This window comes from Ruditapes philippinarum, unplaced genomic scaffold (genome assembly GCF_026571515.1).
Source record: "Ruditapes philippinarum isolate M1 unplaced genomic scaffold, ASM2657151v2 ctg3420_1_1_1_1, whole genome shotgun sequence".
Lineage (NCBI taxonomy): Eukaryota > Metazoa > Mollusca > Bivalvia > Venerida > Veneridae > Ruditapes > Ruditapes philippinarum.
In genome coordinates, this window is record NW_026857272.1 from 119,845 (window position 1) to 146,984 (window position 27,140).

The 27,140-nt window shown below is 32.2% G+C and overlaps 1 protein-coding gene across 1 annotated transcript; it reads left to right on the forward strand.

Moving 5' to 3' along the window:
* Positions 1-3,569: 3,569 nt before the first annotated feature.
* Positions 3,570-27,074, forward strand: LOC132749239 (carbohydrate sulfotransferase 15-like; the record flags this gene model as incomplete). The annotated part of the gene is made up of 8 exons (XM_060738957.1): positions 3,570-4,000; positions 5,983-6,158; positions 6,424-6,643; positions 6,860-6,961; positions 8,088-8,244; positions 11,885-12,029; positions 13,682-13,829; positions 26,876-27,074. Coding segments are annotated over exons 1-8 (1,280 nt in total), but the record flags the coding sequence as incomplete, so codon positions are not given.
* Between the last annotated feature and the right edge of the window lie 66 nt (positions 27,075-27,140).

Genomic DNA, 27,140 nt, shown 5'->3' on the forward strand with positions numbered 1-27,140 from the left:
ATGTTCACGCGCTGCTGGAATCTTCTGGAAAGTTCCCCTACGGTGTAATTTCTTTTGTGTTACCTTTCTTCATGTGTTTCCAATCTATAGGGTTCTACGAGAACGCAAAAAGTTGAGGTTAAAGTGTGAACTAGAAACAACGAATTGCAGCAATTTCCACACGCACAGTTTCCAAGTTATTAAATATTAGCATGATAAATACTTAAATTAGTTTTTAGATCTGTATAATCCAGATGTCAGATGCAAATTTTAAATGTCTTTGATATATTGCATCATCACTATTATGTTATTTTTACATAAGTATTTATTATGTATATTTATATTATGTATATCGTCCCTGCGAGGAATCGGACTTCAAACCACTTGCCCCTCACCTCTTTGGAAATGAATAGATCTAGCAACTTTTGATTCTTTCTAGCTAAAGAAACTTCCACGACAGTACTGTTACTGTCGCACAACGTCAAAATAAAAGCGACATATATAAACTTATGGAAGTAAGAACTAGATTCTTTCATGTGATGAAGCTATCCACTTATATCTTACTGAAGGTCGGTATAGTTAATTAAAATATATGTATTTGTATTTACAAAAAGTATTGTATTTAAAAATAAACTTAATTTCCCAAATCGAATAATATAAATGTTTAATTAAGCTACAATTAAGGTTTTTAACCCTTTCGCTGCCAGAGGGTTATTGTTTTATTGATCACCTATTTGCCAGAGGGTTTTCTAAGAAATTACTATATTATTAATTAATATAATTATTATTATTTGTTATTATTAGTATTATAATAATTATATATGTTTCCAAATCTGTGAGTATAATAATAATTATTGTCGATGGTATAATTTTCTTTATATTTATTATTATTTTTATTATAATTATTATTATTAATTTATTATTATTACTATTATTATTATAGAAACGGCTAAAGCCGTCCATATGGCAAATACGCCGAAAATAACAGGGACGGCATAAGCCTCCCAATGGCAGTGAAAGGGTTAAGTAGGTATTCGTTTTGAACAGGCATTTTACGCTTAGCGCCGATGTAGCATTAAATTTTAACCCCTTTTAAAATTGACACATGGGTCATTTTTAAATGTTGAGAACTGAACCTGGGTCAATTTTCAACTTGAGAATTTGCCCTGCCAAAAAAAGTCGTTGAGAAATGGTCAATTTTTGAATTTTGATCAAATTTAAATTTTTTTAAATGTCTTTAAAATGATATAACAAGCATAACATATGGTCAAGCATTGTCCTTGCGAACTTTATTCTTCGGCGAGTAAGGCAAGATAGCCTGCATAAATGTGAACTTTTTTTGATGATCAAGTGGGAGATTTTTCTTCAAAAAGAGGGAGATTTTAGAATTTGCTATAGGCAAAGAAGAAATTTCTGACATAAAAAGGAGGGAGATTTCTTGAATTTGTGAAAATACCCCTTATTTTAAGAAAAATCTTTGAAAATATGGCTGCAGAAAGTGGGAGTCTTTCACTAAAAGTGGGAGAGTTCACATGTATGAGCCTGTATGTTGGAGAGGGAACTGTTCGGAGTCCGGCATGCCCATCAAGACTCCCATGGCACAGAGGAAGCATACATTTTTGTTGAAGTTCATTAGAATATGGTTTTAAGAAATATTCTCATGTTTAGAATGACTATATGCTTCATATGGTGTATACAAACAAATTGATCTATACACATCAAATAAATATCTTCCCGCGCTTAAAAGCCAATAGTTATAGTTTAGGTACCATTCAACATTTCTAAAGTCAAGGGAAAGTAACCGTTGCTTTACACTACACTTCTCGTAGCGATTACTTCCCTTGATCAGTACAGCAACTGTGATGAAGGAAGTGCAAAAATGTTCTGCATGAAATACGAACACACGGTCCCTAATTTATGAGAGATTGAAATATAACACGGCCGTTGTAAATCCTTGGGCTAATATTCATTCTAAAAGGGGTAGATGGGTTTTAACCAGTGTGATATCTTTTAATCATTAATAACCATAATTATAGAATTTTGCATGCAATGCAATATTATAGTTCAATACATAAGTACCATGTCCATCAGTTATTGCTGGTGGATTGGCAAATTGTTATTAACTCCTCAGGCTCCTGGTTCACTTGAATAAAATCATTACCTCTTGTGTCATTTAACATGGAAACGTAAAAATCATACCAAATATACAAAATCAGGTTATTAGTGTATATAACTTGTTCGAACGACAATTAATGTACATAGGCTTATGATCAGTCATGGACTAAAAAGGCGTGATATTATCAAATCAATATATTATCACAGTATGCCAAAACTGTTAACTTAGTTAGTGAAGCACTTTGCATGTAGTAAAGAGAAATAAAATTCAAATTAAATGACACATTCGATGAAATAAAAAAAATGACGATTTTACCTTGTTTTGGGAAAAATAAATAAATATAAAAATAGATATTCATAATATCACAATCTACAGTTCTTTGATAATATTTGTGAAATAAAACTATAACGGATAATCAATTGTTTTGTCCAAAAAAACGGTGTTGTAGGCTAAATTTATAATTATATGCATTCCTGAACATGCTGTTCCGATTTTTCCTTTTTTATTTAGGAAAGAACCATTAAGTATATCTAAAAACTTCTTTGGTGATATGTACGTAACAGCTCTTTGGCCATATAGCTGAGCCATCTTTGCGCTTTTTGTTTACGCATTTTAACAATAGGTACAATTATAATTATTTAATATATTGTATATGGTAGTCAAAATACTACTTTTCGTACATTTTGCTACCTTCATAAAATTATTTTACATTTAGTGTTATTTTCTTCAAGTTATAAACACCTAATGTGCATTTAAACATACATATGTACTTTAGCGCGCTGCATATTGATGTTTCTCGCCACTGAATGCCATCATTTACAACATTTAATGATTTGTCCAATTGATTCACTGACTGCACCATATTATGCCCCAGTCAGTAATCATTGTCACCCAGGCCATTCCCCGGGGCAGTGAGAGCATCTTCTTGTCTTCACACTGCCATATCAATGCAGTGTTTCCGATCAGAAAGTATCCGGGGATGTGTACAGTGCAGGTACATTAAAGGGGGGATTTCTGAGGGAACATGGCATGGTCTCAACCTTTGGTTTTCAAAGATTACGCTATTGTATTGCATTATCAGTCACTTGCAAACCGGCTAGCAGTACATGTAATTTAATCGACAACAAGTTACTCTGGTAGAGAAACAGGTTGTGTAGTTTGATGTCAGAGACTAGTAAGATTGTGGTAGAAAAATGTTAGAAATGAATGGTGGCTTATGATTAAAAGTAAATGTAATGTCGGAATATGACGTATAAAAATGTCCATCTTTTGGCGAGTGTCACCCAACTTTAATCCGACATTGACTAAAAAGAAAATCTATAGTGCACGTCCTTGGTTGATGAGGAAGAAACAGTGAACGATATGATATTGTGTTTACAGCTGACTTACGTACATTGTGCCTTACTTTTGTAAGAATTCAAGTTCACCCTGTTTGTCTAAAAGCAAACAAAAACCCAGCCCTGCCATATGAAAAATAAGAGTAAAGACTAAAATAAAGACTAAAGTATAATTGGTAGTTTTTCAGTGACCAAGATGCATGTTGCCTGCGTTTAATTTGACGGAATGCATTTATTCCAGGTCAGGTCAGTCGTTTTTCCGAGAATCATTGAAAACTGTTCACTAGCTGTCATCGTGGAAATAATCTATAAAATCTGTTGTCAAATTCTGTTGTCAAGTAGATATTTTATGACACACATGTTGTTTCCCTATTTTAATCTGGAAATCGATATATTTATGTGAATTTAAATTCTAATCTTGGAAACATAGGTGATATGCATGAAAATGGCAACGGGTTTGAAATTAGTAATGGGAACGCTTATAAACGTATTCTGGTATTCCTTGTTCTTGTTGCAGTATGCTTGATTTTAACTTTACCTATCACACGCAGCTTTGAATTCGCTAAAGGTAAGTGGAATTGAATTACGCGAAACGTTCAATGTTGTTGTTGTTGTTTTAACATAGTACTTTTCTCGCTTCTTTTACGAATTGTACAGAATTACAACTAGTGAACACAGTGAAATGGAATTATGTCCCCCTCCCGCGGTCTATATATTTCAAAAAATTGGTTGACTCTATTAACCACTTTCATAATACATCTTGTATACTTGAAATAACGAAGATTGGCATAAATGAATTGAAGAATAGTAGTCGGAAATTTCTTTTTCAAGTTAAATCATGACTTAATTTCGAATCTGATTTTTTTTATCTCAAATGCGGCAGCTGTTTGTTGAATTTAATGAAAAAGCACCAATGCAAATTTACTTCTCGTCTGCAACAATAACAAGTTCAAGTCATATTGTTTTGTAAATTAGGGTTTAATATTACACAGGAGAGGGTGTTGTAAATGTATCCAAGTCAATATTTTAAGGGTGGTAAAGTTGTCGGTCTCTTAATCGAGGGATCGTGTCATGGGCTCGAGCCTTACTTGGGTCACGGCTATGTGTGCTCTCATTTCACCTGTAAAGGTTGTTTCCAGGAAACGGATTTGACTTAAAGTGGTTCAAATAACCTTCAAACTTTCATAACATAAATATGTTACAACTAAGTAAGTATTTTATGATGAAGGGGCATATTTCCTTTGAAAATCTGACCTGGGTCAATATTATACATGCAGGTTTCAGGTAAGGTGGAGAAACGTCATTCTATTAGAAATTCAATTTCGAGTTTCTGAGTCTGGGTAATTATATTTCAACAGGAATGAGTATGAATACCTAGAAACGGATGACTTTTTATAAAGAATAATGACAGGGACACTGTCAGTAATCTATTTCTTCTTTTCGGATAAAAGGACGGACAGATTGAATTTCTAATATAAACTATTTGGGGTACATAACAGAAAGATATGCAAACAATAAGTAGGATATATTTTCAATTGTGAATTGAAAATAGTATTATTGTGCTGTTTTGTTCCATTTTGAGTGAAAAGCGTTGCAAAGTTTTTCATTTGTGAGTCATTTTTTCACAATTCTGGAAGAAGGGAGTGTATCAATCAAAATCAATAATGTTTGGGAAAAAATGTTTACAGTATTCCAGGTATGTTTGAAGCATTTCTGTTTAAGCACGGAAACATTGCATTTATTACATTGAATTTATGGAAAACTTATTTCATGATTTGTATCAGCATAACATGTGCAGCCGATCTATAACAACTTATCGTATGTCACACCTGCTTCCCCGTTTTGTTTCTTTAGTCAGATTGAAAAAAATCAATTTTTAAATGTAAAAAATAACCCCACAAACTTTCTTTTACACAATTTGGTACATGTTATTAGGTAATGAATGTTTTTCGTATATGACTTGTATCACCTTGTTAACTTGACAAAATGGTTTATCAATGAACTCTTAAAGATATATTATATCTTTGGTTTTGCTATTTAAACCGAGTAATAAATTTTCACGAGGAAGGAAAATGAATTTGAATGGTGATATACTTGGTTGAGCGGTATGGTATATATATTTGTTATCATTTAGTAATGATGATTCCACTAAGTCACATTAAGCCCCAGAAACGCTTTTATTTTTATTTCTCAAAAGCTTTTTTTTATTTCTGGCATCCAGCATGAAAATTATCTAACGAAAAAACCATTACTTTTACGTTATGAAAATGGCGAAGAAAGACAACAATTATTTATTTCTGAAACATAACGTGCCTGTAATTCAAGTGGACTTTGTACACGATATAATGAATGTATAAACTATCTCAACTCAGACAAACCTAAGCAAATACAATGTATTTCTTTATAAATGGATTTTTAACATAGGTAAGGCTGAAATTCCGTATTCAATATTATTTGTGACTTTAATATCTCCTTGGCTAATTGATGTTTATAAGATGTTCCGATTGGAACTTTGTTTAACAATTTCATTGTATCAGAAACTGATTTCAGTTACCGGAAGTAACAACAATTCAGTCGTACATGGAATGTCAGGAAAGACAAAAACGTCTGCAAGTGTAGCTAATAATCCAACTTCCGCTGAGACTGGTGTAACTAAAAAGCGGCACGGACACGATGAACTAAGTACAGCTCCATTTTACCGAACTGAAAATACGCCAGAGAAAACGGTTTGTTTTAGATACATGTATAACATATTAATTGATGTTAATTCTCGAGCTCTTAGTATTACAAATACGATATGAATATCGAAAGGTTAAAGCTTCAATATATTATTTTCTTTACTTCTTTTAAATATTTAATTGTACATGTAATCCTGTTCTCAAAATAGTCTCCGTCGGTTTTTTGTTTTGTTTGTTTTGTTTGTTTTTTTCGGAAGAAAAGAAAACAACCTACAGGCGTTGATAATCACCACTAAAATGTTTACATTTTAAGGAGAAGCTGCCATTATTAAAAAACTATAGGAATCCATGTTGGGAGGAACACAGTCGGGTCATGAATACAACCCGTGTACGTTGTCTTCCGTATTTTTACCTTGTCGGAGCCCCAAAGTGCGGAACCACAGATTTGTTTAGACGACTAAGAGCACATCCTCAAATATCAAAAAAAGTTCAAAAAGAGCAACACTGGCTGACGAGAAAACGTTTTATGGGAGGTATTTTTTTTAGATAATTACAATAATACCACAGCGTTGCATTTTGCGTGAAAGGTTGGTTGTTGTTGCGGGGTCTTGACTCCCCTTTCCCTGGGATATAATGCATGAAATATAAATTTACAAATACGTTTTGATATTAACTTACGTTTTCTTTTGAAAGTCATGTAAAAACTGACTCATTATTTCGTAATTATATAAAACATTCACTTTTTTCAGGTAACAGAGGCAATCTCTCAAGTTATTTAGAGTATTTTGATTATGCAGTAAAGTGGGACATTACAAAAGTTGAAAAGGAGAACTATCATCCTATGATATTTGGTAAAATGTTGTTAAATTGTTTTATTGTTAAAGCACAATAAAACTCAGAAATACATAAATAAATCGTTCTTTTGAAAAGCTAAAACATGCAGTTTTTGATGCTGTAAATTTTTTTTCAGAACATGTTAAGCTGATGAAAATTGTACTGCCCATCCTCGTAGCATTGTCCCACACACCCTCATAGTACTATACTACACATCCTTATAGCATTGAACCACACATCCTCATAGTACTGTACCACACATCCTTATAGCATTGAACCACACATCCTCATAGTATTGTCCCACACACCCTCATAGTACTGTACCACACATCCTCATAGCATGGAACCACACATCTTCATAACATTGTCCCATACACCCTCATAGCATTGTCCCACACTCTCTTAGTATTGTCCCACACCCCTCATTGCATTGTCCCACACACCCTCATAATATTATACCGAACGTCCTCATAGCATTGTCTCACACACCCTCATGACATTATACCGAACACACCCTCATAGCATTGTACCACAAACCCTCATAGTATTGTCTTACACACCCTCATATCATTGCATCACACATTCTCGGCAAATTCATATTCAGATGCATTTATATGTTATCTATCCATTACATTGTACATTTTCTCGTTTTATTTATAAAACATAAAATACATAGAGGATATTCAAGTTTTTTCTATAAATACATGATTTATTTTCATCGAGTGGTATGAAAATAAATATTTCATGAGTGGCGGTAGCCACGAGTGAAATATGGTAATTTTCATGCCACAAGATGAAAATAATTCATGTATTTATAGAAAAAACTTGAATTTTCTGTTTATTATATATATTTTTCTCTTTTTTGCTATAAAATTTGAAAGACTTTCCCTTAAATTTTGTGTAATGGCATAATTTAAAAGAAAGTAGTTCGGCAAGACACCAGTGAAAATACGGAAAATATGTTTCACTGTAGTGAAAAATAAATTTTTACAGTGAAAATACGGAAAATGAAAATACGCATTTTATTTCATCAATATTTCTCAATATTTCATTTATAAGTATATAATAAAATGTATGTTTTCACATTTTAATAGTACCTTTACTTGTTATAACTGTACATTTGTATTTTTGAATATTTTACAGGAGATTGTAGCGCGTCTACGTTATGGGATAACCGGAAATTGTTACAATTTCACAGGGACAATCGCATGAAATTACCACCATTTACAAACGCAGAAATTGTCAAAAAAATCAACCCAGACGCCAAAATAATTATCATGCTTAGAAATCCTGTTTCAAGGTATAGAATTTGTTAATTTCTTGAAGTACTAAATCACAAGGATTATACGAGACATTGTCGTCATTGATATTATAATAGTCATTGTGGCGCCGATATATGTCGCAACGAAGCTAAGTGTCGGAATCGCCCCTAAATGTCTTAACATATTTTGCCGTTAAATGTCGCAATTATGACGTTAAATGTCGCAACATTTTCCTTTACCAGTAAATGTTACAATACAAAACGTTAATGCCGCAATATCAAAATACCTGACAGGATTTCCAACGCGGTAAGTAAACTGGCAAATATATTTTTCATTTAACTCAACTGAAAAAGGAATAGTCGCATACGGCTGAGAAGACATTACTCTTTATCCCTCATCAAGATTATTTCCACGAAATTGTTTACGGTTCTAGATCATCCGTGAAAACGATGGCTTGACCACCATTTGACTTTTCGTCCGCTTTTATGAGTACAACAATGCATATATTACCGTTTAAATTTGATTTTCGGTAGACAAGTGACATAAACTTTACTTCTGGTGATATAGAAAATTGAAAATAAATAAATGTGTTTCAATCCGTTTTTATATGGTAACGCCGATGTTCGTGAATTGTGCTTCGCGGTAACGCGGGAAAATGTAATTTATTTCATATATGGTACAGAATTATCACTACACACTCAGGTTAAACGCCATACAACGGCGAATATAATCAAATGATTTGCGACTTTGCTAATGTATTTTCTTCGTCACTTATTAAAAAATAAATGCTAATTAGATCTTGACAAACATTTTGATTGCATATTGTAACTTAATACTATTTGACAATTGTTTCCTGAAATAAATTATTATTTGCAAACTTGTTGCCCACGTCTGATCTTGTTACAAAATAAGAATAATAAACTTCCTTTGCAAATACATTGAATATGAAAATAATAGAAAACAATCAAGAGAAGTGTATGTATATTTTATGCCTGAAATAATGCACAGTCTCCTTTATAGTGTTGGCGTGATGTTAAACCCAACCAAAACAAATATTTGGCTGTAGCAATTTGCCTGGGGAACTTCTGTGAAAATGGATTATTTATTTAATTTTTTTTATCTTAACTTATATAAGGAAGTAACCTTTATTCAAAATATATTTTACTTAGAAACTATAACGCCCAAAACTTGTAAAAGTATAACCTTATTGTCCTCTTCTAAAGTTAAATAAATTATAACCCTACTCTTAGGGTTTCTTATTATATGTTAACTTGTATGGGAAAAACATATGAATCTACCGTAAGAGCTTATGCTATGCATTACTATAGACGTTTACAAATCTAAAAGGACTAATGACATTAAAAGAGGCCACCAGTATAGAGCCAGGTTTCATCCATACAGAGTGACCATTTGTTCTCAGGTAGCTCATTTGTACAAAAATACATTAAATATCTAATGCCAGTCTCTCAGACTTTGAATGAACTATTCCATGTTCACAGCTGAGCAAAACCATTTCATACATTTACCAGGTAAAGGGTGACCTAGAGTTTCTTAACTCAATGTATATGGAGAGCTACGAGAGATGTGTTTGTGCAGGAAGATTTTATCTATCCATGCCATGAAGGTCTAAAGTGGACTTCTTTGTGTTTACTACCGTATGTCAAATAATTAATAAAGAGTGTGAACAATGAAAGATTCTATAATTTAACAAAGCCCATCTCAATAGGTATTAAGGAATTGCTACCCCGTTGCTACCCCGTTATTTCCTTGAGTAGGAACTTTTTCACGCATTGCTTCCTACTCACTTCAGCAAAGGCTTATATTACTTAACTAACTTTATAGCTCTGTGGTTTCAGGGACCGAATCGAGACTGTGTCTTTATTTTCTACGCAATCAAACTAAAATGAATTCTGTATAAAACGAATTAAAGTTTCCCCACAAAAATATATTTGAAAAGTGCTGATACTTGCCGATTTATGGTATTAAACCTGTGTAACAGTTCAGTACCTTATACGAAAAAATCACATTTTCCGGCGTTACCTCGAAGCACAATTCACGTACGTCGGCGTTACTTCATAAAAACGACTTGAATCCCATTTTATCAGCTTATTTCAATTTTCTATGTCACCAGAAGTTAAGTAAATGTCACTTGCGTACCGAAAATCGTAATTATACCGTATAATATGCATCGTTGTACTAATAGCGGGTCGAAAAAAAACAACCAAAATCTCGCTCAAAACGGCGGTCACGGATGATCTTGAAAAGTAAACAATTTCGTGGAAATAATCTTGATGAGGGATAAAGAGTCATGTCTTCGCAACTGTTTGCGGCTATTTCTTTTTCTTTTCAGTTCGGTTAAATAAAAAATATATATTGGCCAGTTTACTTACCGCGTTGGAAATCCTGTCAGGTATCTGCCATTTATTGCACAATTCTGTGTTACTTATTGCACGAAAAGTGCGTTATTTTCACATTCCGGCGTTCCGGTGTACACGGATACACACGAATGGCCCGAATGTAACTCGGATAAACTCATGGTTTATACACAACCGTATAAGCTGTGTATTCTGTGTGAGACGGGCTTAATATTGACATAATACCAGTTGTTAAACATGAATTTTGATATTGCGACATTAACGAAAACTAAATTACCACGAAAACTAGCATCATCATTATTATCATTATATCATCATCTTATCTAAAATATATTCCACCTTAAAAAGGGACATCCTTGCAGCCTGTAGACCTATTTTATATGGTTCACGTTTCAGAAATTTGTTTTTATTATGCGTATAGTTTGAAAAGATTAAATGATTTTTGTTTTCATCTTAAGTATAGAGAATTTCATATTCCATGCCTTATATAAGGATTTAACTTACTGCAGGTTATATTCGGAATATCTATATTTCATGCCTTATATAAGGATTAACTTACTGCAGGTTATATTCGGAATATCTATATTTCATGCCTTATATAAGGATTAACCTACTGCAGGCTATATTCGGAATATTTATATTTCATGCCTTATATAAGGATTAACTTACTGCAAAGTATATTCGGAATATCTATATTCCATGGCTTATATAAGGATTAACTTACTGCAAAGTATATTCGGAATATTTATATTTCATGCCTTATATAAGGATTAACTTACTGCAAAGTATATTCGGAATATTTATATTTCATGCCTTATATAAGGATTAACTTACTGCAGGTTATATTCGGAATATCTATATTTCTTGCCTTATATAAGGATTAACTTACTGCAAAGTATATTCGGAATATTTATATTTCATGCCTTATGTAAGGATTAACTTACTGCAGGTTATATTCGGAATATCTATATTTCTTGCCTTATATAAGGATTAACTTACTCCAGGTTATATTCGGAATATCTACATTTCATGCCTTATATAAGGATTAACTTACTCCAGGTTATATTCGGAATATCTACATTTCATGCCTTATATAAGGATTAACTTACTGCAGGTTATATTCGGAATATCTATATTTCATGCCTTATATAAGGATTAACTTACTCCAGGTTATCGGAATATCTATATAAGGATTAACTTACTCCAGGTTATATTCGGAATATCTATATAAGGATTAACTTACTCCAGGTTATATTCGGAATATCTATATTTCATGCCTAATATAAGGATCAACTTACTCCAGGTTATATTCGGAATATCTATATTTTGGAGAGGACGGAGAGAGCGCGGAAGAATTTCATAAACAAGTAGTGTCATCGTTATATTATATGAACGACTGTTTAAGAAGATACACCGTTCGTTACTGCACATATTTTATGGAACCAGCGGTAGGTTTCACTTTTTAAAACGTTTCACAAGTCATTTCTGTCAAACCTAGGGTATACGTATATTTGTGATTATTTATTGTTCTTTTTTAATCAAATTTATTATACTTATATAGACAATTCTATACAATTCATTAAATTAATTTCATAATTTTGTTCTTAAAATATTTAATAAGTGCAACAAATATAGCTGCCAACAAAAGGGAGCTCAAGATGTCCCGTTTTGACGGATAAATCTCTTTCTATACTTAATGTCAATGATAAAATATAATCATCATCCTCAGAACATTGTCATCATCTTTAAAATACATCAACATCATCATAATCACCATCATCAGTACATCATCATCATCAGAACATCATCATCATCATCAGTACATCATCAGTGCATCATCATCATTATTTCTATCAGTAAATCATCATGATGGGGACATAATCATCGTCATCATGGAGACATTGTTATCCACATCATCACCACCACCATTAGCTGATTATTGTCATCACCAAAACATCATCGTCATCAGTACATCATCATGATCATTAACATTATTGTTACATCATTATCATCGGTACCATTAGCATTACATCATCATCATCATTACTATCAATAAGTACTCTTTCCCAGTGCCTGATATTTTAGCAAGTCATGTTAAACATATTTATATGGATATAATACTGAAACATGTAAGGTTTAAGGGGGAAAGGTTCTGTCATGATGAATTTCGATGATGATTATGATTTTAATGATGTAAGTGATGATGAAAGTGTTAATAATTTTTAGCTTGATGATGGCGGAGATGAAAATGATTTAATGGTGATAATGCGAATGATTATCATTACATATGATTATTATTATATTTTGGATGACGTAATGATTATTCTAATGAAGATGATGATGATTGGGGTTGTGATAATTATGATTCTATTTCTGATGATGATGATAAGGTGCTGACGATTTTGTTGATGGTGAAAGATGACGTTGGAGGTGATAACTATTTTGAACTTGATGGTGATTTTTATCATGATGATGATGATACGATAAAGGTGATGATGATTTTGATGAAGATGATGATAGACTTTATGATGATTTTGTTGATGATAATGGTGAAGATAAAGGTGATGATGATTATTGTCATCATAATGAAAATGGTGATGATTATGATGACGATGATGATTTTCGTAAATATGATGGACGTTATGAAGATTTTTATTATGACGATTTCGATGATGATGGTTGTGATAATTGTTATGACTTTGATGATTGTATAGATGGTGACGTTGACCAACTTCATGACGGGGAGCTTTATTCGTCAAAGTCGTGACATTTATTTGTTGGAACAAAACGATATCTCTTGAGGAGCTATATGCGATACATCCTGTCCGTAGAGCTATATAAAAATATTATGCGGCGTAAAAATCAGACTCTAAATAAACGTTCATAAAAATTATAAGATACGGATAGATTCGATGTTGTTCGAACATGTACGGAACGTTTTGACGAATGTTATAAAAGTTCTTATGTTTTGGCTTGGTCATACCGACACTGTTATAATGCCATACGCCTCAACCAGTTGTGTAACCAAAAACTCCCTTAAACTTGCTGGTTAGCTTCCTCACATTTAATATTTCTTAGCTGGCTTATTTTCTTTTTAAAGTTACGAGTTCAAGTTGGGTTTTATCACATTTACATAGAAGATTATTTCCGAGCATTTCCACGTGAGCAAATTAAGATTATAAAAGTTGAGAACTATGCACAACATATAGGTGATACCATGAAAGATGTGTACACATTCTTAGGTCTCGGTAGGTATTGATAAAGGTTCGTATACCCTCACCCTGTCTCTGTCTCCAACCAACTCTTCTTACATACAGGTGACTCAATCATAACATTTCTTCCATAGTTTTCATTGCATGCTCATATTAAGGTAGATCAATATATATGTTTTCTATAGCGATCATCACGATAAATATATAAAATGAACTGGGCCACCTGGGCAAAAGAATTCATCATATGTAGAGAAAATCTCAAAATAAACACTGACTTGATCTTGTTCTGCAATGGTAGCAAGGGTAGTATCAGTTTCCACGAAGAGGCTATTATATAGTTGAGGAGAAACAACACGTTATATCACTGAGATAGGTGTTGAATTCCAATAAAATTGATCAGGATAAAGGTTGTCTATCATCAATATCATTCACTTATTGACATGACCGTATATAACGTGTTCTAAAAGGCTTCAACAGTAAACAGAATGTTTTCATAGCATTTGTGGTTGGTGAGGCAGATTATATAAAGATAAATATATAACTAATGCTCGAACAAGATGTGTGAAGTTGGCGGCCCAGCGGCCTGGCGGCCTGGCGGCGTGAAGTTGGCGGCCCAGCGGCCTTGGGGCCAAACAAATTAATGTTAAAATTAAAATAGAAATGTTATTTTAACAATAAAACGGCATTTAATGAAGTTTTAAAGATAATTATTGTTATTTAAAGGATATATAAAACGAAAAAAATCACTTTAAGAGAATTTTTTTATTTTGTCATTTTTGTGAAGTTGGCGGCCCAGCGGCCAAAAAAATTAATGTTACAGAAATATTGTTTTAACAATAAAACGGTATTTGATGAAGTTTTAAAGATAATTATTGTTATTTAAAGGATATATAAAACGAAAAAATCACGTTAAGAGAATTTTTTTATTTTGTCATTTTTGTAAAGTTGGCGGCCCAGCGGCCAAAAAAATTAATATTACAGAAATATTATTTTAACAATAAAACGGCATTTGATGAAGTTTTAAAGATAATTATTGTTATTTAAAGGATATATAAAAAGAAAAAATCACTTTCAGAGATTTTTTTTTTATTTTGTCATTTTTGTGAAGTTGGCGGCCCAGCGACCCAGCGGCCTAGCGGCCAAAAAAAGTAATGTTATAGAAATATTATTTTAACAATAAAACGTTATTTAATGAAGTTTTAAAGATATTTATTGTTATTTAAAGGATATATAAAAAGAAAAAATCACTTTCAGAGAATTTTTTTTATTTTGTCATTTTTGTGAAGTTGGCGGCCCAGCGGCCTGGCGGCCTGGCAGCCAAAAATTTTAGTGTGCTGGAAATGTTATTTTAACAATAAAACGGCATTTAATGAAGTTTTAAAGATAATTATTGTTATTTAAAGGATATATAAAAAGAAAAAAATCACTTTTAGAGAATTTTTTATTTTGTCATTTTTGTGAAGTTGGCGGCCCAGCGGCCTGGCGGCCAAAAAAATTAATGTTATAGAAATGTTATTTCAACAATAAAACGGCATTTAATGAAGTTTTAAAGATTATTGTTGTTATTTAAAGGATACATATAAAGAAAAAATCACTTTCAGAGAAAGTTTTTATTTTGTCATTTTTTTTCTTTATTTTATAATTTTTGTGAAGTTGGTGATCTTGTAAACTTTTACAGTTATTGAAATGGTTTTAATAATATCGATCAGCCGAACAGAAGCACATAAGAATGAAAGACTTGAACGCAGGCTAATAATATATGGTGTACAATTTCTGTAACAAATATGAATGGTCCTTTATGAAGTTTTAAAATATTTATTTTTCGGGTCCACCTAGCAGCCCAGCAGCCTGAAGTTGGCAGCCTTGCAGCCTGGCAGCTTAGCAGCCTAAAACAAAATAAGAATAGTACAAACATGAAAATCGTCGGAAATACATTAGTAGCACTTCTTTAGATCATTCCACGCCTTTTTCAATATCGTGATCTTTATTTTTTAAGATGTTGAACTTTATCGTAACATATTTTTTTTTTTATTCTGACGCTTCGAAATTTGTGAAGTTAGCAGCCTAGCAGGAATGTACAAACATGAAAACCGTCGGAAATGAGTCGGTAGCAAATACTTAGACTATTCCACGTTTTTTTGCAGTATCGCGAATTTTTTTTTTAAATATTGAACTTCGAAAATTGTGAAGTTAGCAGCCTTGCAGCCTAGCAGCCTAACAGCCTAAAGAAAACAAAGGATAATAAAAACATGAAAACCGTCGGAAATGAGTCGGTAGCACATATCTAGACTATTCCACGTCTTTTTTCAGTATCGCTAACTTTATTTTTTTTAATATTGATTTTTTTACGCTTCGAAAATTGTGAAGTTAGCAGCCTAACAGCCTAGCAGCCTGGCAGCCTGGCAGCCTGGCAGCCTAGCACAGCCTAAAGAAAACAAAGGATAATACAAACATAAAAACCGTCGGAAGTGAGTCGGTAGCACATACTTAGACTATTCCACGTCTCTTTTCAGAATCGCGAACTTTATTTTTCTAAATATTGAACTTTATTTTATTTTTCATTCTGACGCTTCGAAATTTGCGGGATTAAACATGTTTTCGAATAAAGTAGGATGTAGTCTTAGTCTTAGAACATTTTCTCGGCTAATAATGTCGCTGTCTCTGGACAATAAGTGACGTCATGTAAGTTATTTTTGATATGCAAGTTTGTATGTATATGTTTATAATGAAGTTGAAAGTGTTCAACGCTTATTTATTTAAGGTCTGTAAAGATAAAAATGTGTTGAAATGTAAAGAGATATACAATGCATATGTTTAAACGAACACATTAATGAACATAAAGATTATCTGAACTAAAGAAGAATACCCATTTGATCAATAGTTGCCACATCCTGACCTATTGTACGACACATCAAATATGTATGCCTCTACAATTGTTATGCTGATAATTTCACATCATATTATATATTATTTTCATTTTCCTAGATAAATTGTACTCACGTAAGTGCGTTACGCAAACTACGCACCGGGTCAGGCTCTCGTGATTTCAGCAAAAAAGAGAAAGAAAGAAAAAACAAAACAAAAAAAACAACGCAATTACATCGCCTATTTATTAAATACATGTTGTTTCCATGGATCTATTAAAGATGTTTAAAAGGTTATTGCTTCATATATGAATATGTGATTCCTTCACTTTGACTTCAGTTTATAGACTTATTCGTCACACCATTTTCCGGTATGTTACGGGTTTACCTCCGGGGAATTTCACCAAATGAAGTACATACCACTGGAACATTTACTTTTCTATCATTATTTCGCCGTGTAAGGTGAAAAAACTTGACGTGATTGAAAATTATCAATGTTCCCTCAACAACTATTGCAAATTTTTATAAAATTGAATTCTTTATTATGAAATTCAATGAAATTAAAACAGTCGTAGTGGCATCTTCCATAATAAATAACGAGAGATTTTTTGTGATTAAACTTGCGTATTTTACTTTATTTTTGTATGGAATTATTCCTACAATGATATTTAATTATTTTCCTACATAGTAGTATCTGTTGATTCAATAACGACCAAAAACGAAGAATTCGTTATTACACTCCATTAACGGAATTTCCCACAGCTATGTAAAGAAAGTACCGGAAAACGGCGTTAACCTAGGTTTTCGAATTCGTGAATGTTTGCCGTGAAAGGAATTTAATTTAAACTTTATGTAAGAAAATTTCTATAGGCCATTTCGAAATGCATTTCTTTTATTATTCATGCTATTTCGCAATATCAATCTTCACCTCTTCGTTTATATATGAAGATGCGCTGATCTTCATCTAAATAATTATGAAGATGCGTGAAGTACAGTAAACTTTGTGAAAAACTCGTAAAAATATAGCCAAGTAGGACACATGAGACATACTCGACAGAGAACCAGTCCACCTCCAATCTCAAACTCCTCACAGCGGTTACGTCACGCTTTGTTACTGTACAAATCAGGGGAAGTAACCGCTGCGAGGAGTTTGCTCCAATCTAGGGGAACAATCGGAACATAATCAGCTACATTCGGAACTGCCTCGGCTATTATCTATAATAATATTAAAGGGCCAAAAAGTTGCGATTGATCGGAGACAAGTGTACCAGTCTATCTCCTGAAATTGGAGAAGAGCCAAAAAGTATTGCGAAATAGTTTAAGCCGATCGATGATTTATGAAGATGATGGAGTTGCATAGCAAACAGGCGTTTTCGTGTGTTTTACACATGCCGGAAATTTCATCTGGCATGGGAGGGGGTGCCAGACGAGTCGCATGCTGTACATCGGCACGCTTAGGATGACGTCATTTTTCCGTTATGAATGAAGTTGCAATTTCATACGCTGTTGTAAGAAAATAGTTACGGCTGTAATGATTTCAATTTGCGTTGAAAATAAAGATAAAGAATTAAAAATATAATGGAATATTTACAATATGCAAGAAAAAATATCTGACATATATATATGACAGGTATTATTATCATTAACCGTTGTAATTGCGACACAGATTAGGTAATTATTTATAATTTTGCATTTGCTATTTTCTATTATTTTCTTGAGCAAGACACTTAACACTAAATGAATAATAGAATATATCATCCAACTTTCTCCTCATAATCAGAACTCTCTAACCACTACGCTGCTCAGTTGTACGTATCCATATCCACCTTCATTTTATATATCAATAAAAATGCAAAGTGAAATAACTGAATAACTTGCACAATCCATTATATCACAAGAAAAGCATTGATGCAAAGCATCAAAGGGCGACGCCAAATGAATTTGATCCAGGTTTGCACCTAAATACTTAACAAAAGATGTGTACTTTATAGAAGTACCATTTCATGTGACCTGGAGGATAGGCCCAGTTTAAGTTGAAACTTAAACCAAAAAGAAAAGACTCTGTTTTGCCAAGATGCAAAGACAATTTATAGTCAATTAACTAATCTTACTATTTATTTTACCAAATACAAGGATACCTGTCATCATCATATAATCACAGGCACGAGTATCGGACCTGGGAAGAAAAAGTATGACCAGATTTGATAAAAAAAACTGTGTTCATCTTAAAAGTGTCAAAAACCAAAAAAAAAAAAATGTAAATAATGACCCCCCTTTAAAAATATACTATTAACTTAAAGTATATTTTTAAAAGGGGGTCATTATTTACATTTTTTTTGGTTTGTGACAATTTTAAGATGAACACAACTTTTTTTATCAATCTTGTCATATTTTTTTCTTCCCATGTCTGATACTTGTGCCTGTGCATATAATAAAAAGCTTATTGCTTAGGTTGCAGACATGTCATTTGACATATATTAGACATAAAAGAGGACCTAAAATGAACATCAGGGGGACACCATAGGTACTCAGAGCAGTAGTAGAAGGAGAACCAGCCACATCAACCAGCTGCTATCAGAGATAAGACTTGAAGCATGTAAGAATGTCATTACATATGGCAGATACTTCAAGTTCCATGAAAGAAGAAGAAAAATAACTTCTTCATGTGCAGTATAGTGTGATCAAACTGTATCAAATGCTTTGTAGATCTAAAAGTATCATGCAATACTGCCTTTGTCCATTTCAAATAAAGTACAATCTATTAAATGAGAAAAACCACTTCTAAACCCTGACTTAAACTGCCTGACCATGACTCGAACCCATGACTTTCAGAAGACCAACTGAGCTATCCGGCCGGCTACACATTTTCTCTTTAATAATGAAATAGTTCTAAACCACAACATATTTCCCCACTCTATTGGTTTATGTGCTTGAATTTCTGATGTTTACAGAGCATAGTGAATTAAACTCATGGTTATATGCAGTCACTGGATGAGAAATTTTTCAGCTTGACCAGAACTCAAACCTGTGACCCACAGAATAATGTACCGCGGCTGTAAGCGATTGAACTATCTGGCCGCTTACACATTTTCTGGCCTAAATAGTGAACAGTTCTAAACCGTGACAGATATTTAGATTTTTAAATTCAACAGATAATTAATTCTTAATTAATAAATAAGAAATAAAAACCTTACATACTCATAGTCTAAATTAAAATAACAATTTATATATTATGTATAATTATTTTTTACTAAAAAGGGCTTAGACAGTAAACTATTTTTTGTGCCATTATTTATAACAGGTCAATTTGAAAGTGAACATAACTGTGCTAATACATGTACAATATCTATTTTTTGTACGGATAAAAAACTAACCCTTTTTCTATGATTTTTGTGAAATTTTATGAAGGCTGATTTGTATTTTGCATCAAGGGCACTGGGCGAAAACATGAAAATGCAACAAACACACCACTTTGTGTCTGGCGCCTTGTTATTTTTTGTACTTTGTTGGTTTTCATGTGGCAAAAATCACCTGCTATAAAATTAAAGTGTACAAAATTTATTCAAGGGCAAAGTAACAATCTACTCTATGAAAAGTCTGTTGTCGGGTTGACTCAGGAGACCTGAAGCTTGGAAATTTGAGACCGGTGTCCCTCCATTACAAATAGATAAGACAGAAAGCTGTCCTTTTCAATCTATGCACATGTTAGAAAAAAAAATTAGAATAACCATTCAAAATATGATTTTTTGAGACTTTATCAATTATATTGCTTGATCCAAGTTTCAGGACATTTTTCAATCAATACATGCATTATCATTTATAACTTTAAAATGAAAGTATCATCCCTTTAATAATAATGACATAAACTGTAACTCTTTAAATTCAGAAATATTATAAGTCTCATCATATCAATATACTAAGATATACATGTATGCACATAACATTAATAATTCCCAGTTTCTATTAAATAAATATGAAATCCTAACATTAACATTGGTACTAATGGATGGAATTCAAAATCTAGTAGAATATATAAACTCTGTTATAGATACTATTATTAGCCAGCTAACACTGGGTATAAACAGCTATAACCTGTAGACTGATCAATATATGTATTATCATTAATTAATTTAAATGCAAGTCTCATCCATCATAACTGTAAGTCTTTAAATACAGAAATACACATTATATCCATATACAATGATACACTTGTATGCACATTACATTAATAATTCTCAGGTTTCCATTAAAAATAAATATAACATCCTATTGACAGGAATTCATAATCTTGTAGAAAGAAAACTATAATGTATACATGATATTGTATAGTATAAAAGTAAAAAAAAAAAAAATCTCAAATAGTCTATATCATGTGTTACAGATTAAGTTGTGTTAGTGTCTAAAACATTAAATGCATATCTCTTACAATAACAAATACTGTCCCTCTTTTAACCTTCCATTAGACTACTATACAATGTATAACTAACTGCATATAATGTAATCAAGTGTTTAAAATGAGCACCTATATGTATAGCTTAAATATTCTACTTTTTCATTTTTACCAAAGGTTATATTTTAGTAACAATTCATATACAAACACATAGAAAATAATAATTTCAACATAGTGATTAGAAAATGCCTCTAGCAGAATACCTATAGGTATGTACCAACTGAACAAACTAGAAAAATCTGGTCTAGGGTATATCAAGCCAGTAAAAAATATATATCAATATTCACTCATCAGGGGCCTCTCTGCTTTTGATGACCTTACAACTGGTAAATTTTATAAAAAAACAAAAAATAGTAAGTAATACTAAAGATAGAGTAGACAGAAAAGAACAAAATAATTTAGTAAACATGAGTTACTTCCCCTTAAAAAGACTGAAAACCTGAAACCCAAGAGAACACCCTAAACATTAAAATTACGAAATGTTTGCAGGCTCAGTCAGTTTTATTAAGCCATGCAAATTAATGGTAAAGTATTCATAAAAAAATAGATGACCATGTGACAGCAGTTATTGCAGAAAATCGGATAGCTTTCAACATCCGGATACTGGTACACTTTGTAAAAACAACCATTCTGTGCAACAGATCAACGTAATATGGATAAAATCAATAGGATAAATCGTTAACAACAGTCCATTACCTATCCTTATACTCATTTGCAGGTGAACTTTCTTCTTGTAAGAAAAATTTTGAAAAAATATAATAAATGAATTCAGGAACGAAATGGTTACGGCTATCAATGTAGACCCACAACGATATTCGAAAATCCGGGTTTTAGTATTGTCAATTAAAACTAAGGGACAAGCTGTTTAAACTGAGCCTGCAATTTCGTGAAAAATAATATCACAATGCACAACATGCTTTTTTATATAAAGTTATTAAATACAAATATAACAACATATTTGTTTTACTTGATTTTTACGAATCAAAATAAATCTAATTAACTCAACATGAAATTAACTGCTAATAATAACAGCTCCTTCCATAGGCAAAAATAAAAAGCATTCCATATAAGACGACGCCGCTCACCGGCGTCGCCAATAATGGCATGGCCCGTTAATGTAAACGTTATCGAGTTCGAGGTTAACCTTTGTTTACATAACAAAGATTGATAACAATGCGAAAAAAATATGGAAAGCCATGGCTGTCTTATATTGTTCTTTTCCAATTTATTTAACCATTTGGATAATATATAAGTTCACTTCGACTATATATGAATTGAAAAACACCTTCTTATTTAACCGGGAATCCGGTAATGTTAATCCACAGTTACAATATATGAAAACCATACCGTCAGTGTATGAAACAGAGTTAGCAATATATAAGTAGATTTTCTCAATATAATGATTCCAGTTCCTTCAATATATGGTACCAAAGTAGCCATGTATGGAATCAGATATCCTTATATGAATCCGTTAATATCAATATATCAATTAATTTTTCAATATATGAATCCAATTTATCAATTTATGAAACCAAAGTAGAAATATATAAGTTGGTTATCACATTATATGATACCAATTCTTCAATATATTTGTACCAAAAGTAGCAATACATGGAATAAATGGAACCAGATGTCCTGATATGAAACCGAATTATCAATATAATAATTCATTTTTACAATATATGAAAACCAGTTTACCAATGTATTGGACTGAAGTTGGATCAGTAATGTAACCGAAGTAGCAAAATATAAGGTGATTATCACATTATATGATACCAGTTCTTCAATATATGATACCAAAGTAGCAATATATGGAACCAGATGTCCTTATATAAAACCGAATTATCAATATATTAAATCGTTTTTACAAATATAATTTTTTAATGAAACCATTTTATCAATGTATTGGACTGAAGTTCCCATATATATGTTGATTTTTACATTATATGGCACCAATGTCTCAATATATTGTCATAGGTTGTCATAGGTTTTGCTAGTATATGAATCCACTTTTCCAAAATAATGGAACCAAATGAGCAATGCGTGGAACCAAAATGTCATTATTATACTGACGGGACGTTTTTTAAAGGCTGTATTCTATCCTCGCACCGGTATTACAGTTTCGCGCCAATATTTTGTTGTTGAACTGTCAAAAGATCAGCGTGGGCTTTACTAATGGCAAACTGCACAATTTTCTAAAATAAGGACATATATTTGAATTTAACGTCACATTCAATTACTTTGGCCTTTAAAATGGGCTGGGCAGGCAAAACTTAATCGTTATATATGTACGAGGTGTATGTAAAATTTCAAAGTCATAATTTAAGCTACTAAGTCGTACTGACCATAAATAAGAAACATATTTAAACAAAAGTTTATCTCGACCTTTACCTTTGATCAAAAATAGGGGCATGGCCAGTAGGACACATCAAGGTTAATCTACTCACAAAGTTTCAAAATAACCAGTCAAAATAATTAATTTTATGAAAAAGTGTATGCATTGTTATAACAGAACCCAGTGACTTGTTGACTTGAAATTAGGCTAAATTGGTTCCATATAATGAATATTTCTATCATAGAATGTAACATCAACATATATACTGCTTCTTTGGTTCCATCCATTAAAAAATGGTTTCATATATTGTAAAAATGAAATAATATATTAATAATTCGGTTTCATATAAGGGCATCTGGTTCCATATATGGCTTACTTCGGTACAATATATTGAAGAATTGGTATCATATAATGTGATAACCAAACTTATATATTTCTACTTTGGTTTCATAAATTGATACACTGGTTTCATATATTGAAAAATCAATTAATATATTGATAATTCGGTTTAATACCAGGATATCTGGTTCCATATATGGCTATTTTGGTACCATATACTGAAGAATTGGTATCATATCATGTGATAACCAAACTTATATATTTCTACTTTGGTTTTTATAAATTTATGAATTAATATATTGAAATTTCGGTTTCATATAAGGATATCTGATTCCATACATGGCTACTTTGGTACCATATATCGCAAAAACTGGAATCATATATCGAGAAAAAATCAACTTATATATTGCTAACTCTGTTTTTCATACACTGACGGTATGGGTTTCATATATTGTAACTGTGGATTAATATAATGGATTCCGGTTAAATAAGAAGGTGTTTTTCAAGTCATATATAGTCGAAGCGAACTTATATATTATCCAAATGGTTAAATAAAATTGAAAAAGAGCAATATCAGACAGCCATGGCTTTCCATAAAAAAGTAAGGCAAGCTGATTCCTTATGAATTAAAACACAAAGTAAAACGTGAGATTTTTATGTGCCTTGATAGCGCAGTAGACAGAGCGACCGTTTAAGTGTTATATATTCATGGTCGAATCATGGTATATATATATATAAGTACTATTACATTTGGCTGTCTAATGGATCTTTTTCTTATTTGACCGGTTTTGTTTCAAATAGTTACAAAATGCATCAGATATTTTTTGGGACACGGGTTGATATGCACTTGTGTACAGTTAGAGAAAACGCCACACATCAGGAGAAAGCATTATCAGAAAAGTAAAAAAATAATGTTATATATTGATCCATATATTCAAATTATAAATATTAGGTAATCGTAGTACATTTAAAAATTCTTCATACAGTAAATAACTTTTTGCGAATCGAACCTGCATTGCATTGTAATTTAACTAGAAATTTAACTAACAGTTTTACCTACTGCGTTAAGTGGACAGTTGGCAAATTGGTTAGTTTTTTGTTTATTTGTATCGTTAAAAGAAGATAAATACAATATGATAACTGTTTTACACCCTTATAGTTGACTTGACCACTGCGTCACTAAATAATTATTTTAGACGTACTCAACACATTTACCTATGTATCTGATATAAATAATAAAACAAAAAAATATTGTTTGAAAATTTTCGTAATATTTGCGGAAAATCACTGACCCGCGAATTGCGTAGCTCATCTACACAAACGCTATCACTTTAATCTTTAAGGTACAAACCTGTTTTCAACCAAACATTAAAACAGATAAGGTCCTGTATCGGAAATGATGAAGGGGGTTTATAATTTTATTATCTCTCAAATAATAGATGCTTGTTGATGACGAATCTCATTTTGATAATATTTTAATTGAATAATCGGCCAAATTAACCAAATAAGTAGAAAAAAGCTTTGTAAACGATAAACGCTTTTTGTCAACCGACTGAATTCCTTATAAACACTTATATTATGACACTTGCCGACTTTAATATTGATGTGTTTTATCATGATAACCTTGCTTTTTTGATGAGGGATCACACATAAAACTTGGTCAGTAGAATTTCTGCGGACGTACATAATGCTTTTTTAATCATAGAAAGTCAGGCGCCTAAGCCCCCGCTTTTTCAAAACTAGGTACGTTGTAATGCGCGTAGCCAGTAGTTTCACTGATTTCTTGTGTGTCCAGGTGAGTGAGATAAATAAGCTATCATTGGGTTGGATAGAGGATAGAGAAATCCAAACGCTAAGGCTCGTTCCCGATGGAAAATGAGAAAATAAAAAAGTTCCCTGAAAGTGATTTTTCCTTTTTATAAATCCTTAAAATAACAATGTTTATCTTTAAAACTTCATTAAATGCCGTTTTATTGTTAAAATAATATTTCTGTAACATTAATTTTTTTGGCCGCCAGGCCGCTGGGCCGCCAACTTCACAAAAATGACAAAATAAAAAAAATATCTGAAAGTGATTTTTTCGTTTTATTATATCCTTTAAATAACAATGTTTATCTTTAAAACTTCATTAAATGCCGTTTATTGTTAAAATAACATTTCTACCACATTAAAAATTTTCGGCCGCCAGGCCGCTGGGTCGCCAACTTCACAAAAATGACAAAATTAAAAAAAATCTCTGAAAGTGATTTTTTTCTTTTTATATATCCTTTAAATAACAATAATTATCTTTAAAACTTCATTAAATGCCGTTTTATTGTTAAAATAACATTTCTATAACATTTTATTTTTTGGCCGCCAGGCCGCTGGGCCGCCAACTTCACAAAAATGACAAAAAAAAAAAAAAATTCTCTGAAAGTGATTTTTCTTTTTATATATCCTTTTAAATAACAATAATTATCTTTAAAACTTCATTAAATGCCGTTTTATTGTTCAAATAACATTTTCCAGCACACTAAAATTTTTGGCTGCCAGGCCGCCAGGCCGCTGGGGCCGCCAACTTCACAAAAAATGACAAAATAAAAAAAAAATTCTCTGAAAGTGATTTTTTCTTTTTATATATCCTTTAAATAACAATGTTTATCTTTAAAACTTCACTAAATGCCGTTTTATTGTAAAATTAACATTTCCATCACACTAAAAATTTTGGCTGCCAGGCCGCCAGGCCGCTGGGCCGCCAACTTCACAAAAATGACAAAATAAAAAAATTCTCTGAAAGTGATTTTTCTTTTAATATATCCTTTAAATAACAATAATTATCTTTAAAACTTCATTAAATGCCGTTTTATTGTTAAAATAATATTTCTGTAACATGGCCGTTAGGCCGCCAACTTCACGCCGCCAGGCCGCCTGGCCGCTGGGCCGCCAACTTCACACATCTGCTCGAACATACATTTTCTAAGACAAAGTCTTAGAAAAATTCTTTGTACAAGTTTTTCGTTCAAAATCAATCTTAATAAATTTTGAAGCTATCCACATATTAGTCATTTTTGAGAAAACCAGGTGATAAACGATTGTGTTTGGGTTTTTTTCGTAGATGAACCGCCCGCCGAAACAATGAAGTTAGTCATGAGAAAAAGCCATGCAAACACACGGGACGAGGAAGACAAGCAACCTGGCGAAATGTTGCCACAAACACGGGACGTTGCTTGCTCAATTTTTATAAAACCATGGAATGAAAAACTTGTAGAATTGATAGGTGAAGGATACAGATATAAATTAAGAACGCAACACATGTAAACAAAACTTCAACACTTGTTTATGTATCGCTATACAGTGAAACCTCCACTGAATGCCACTCT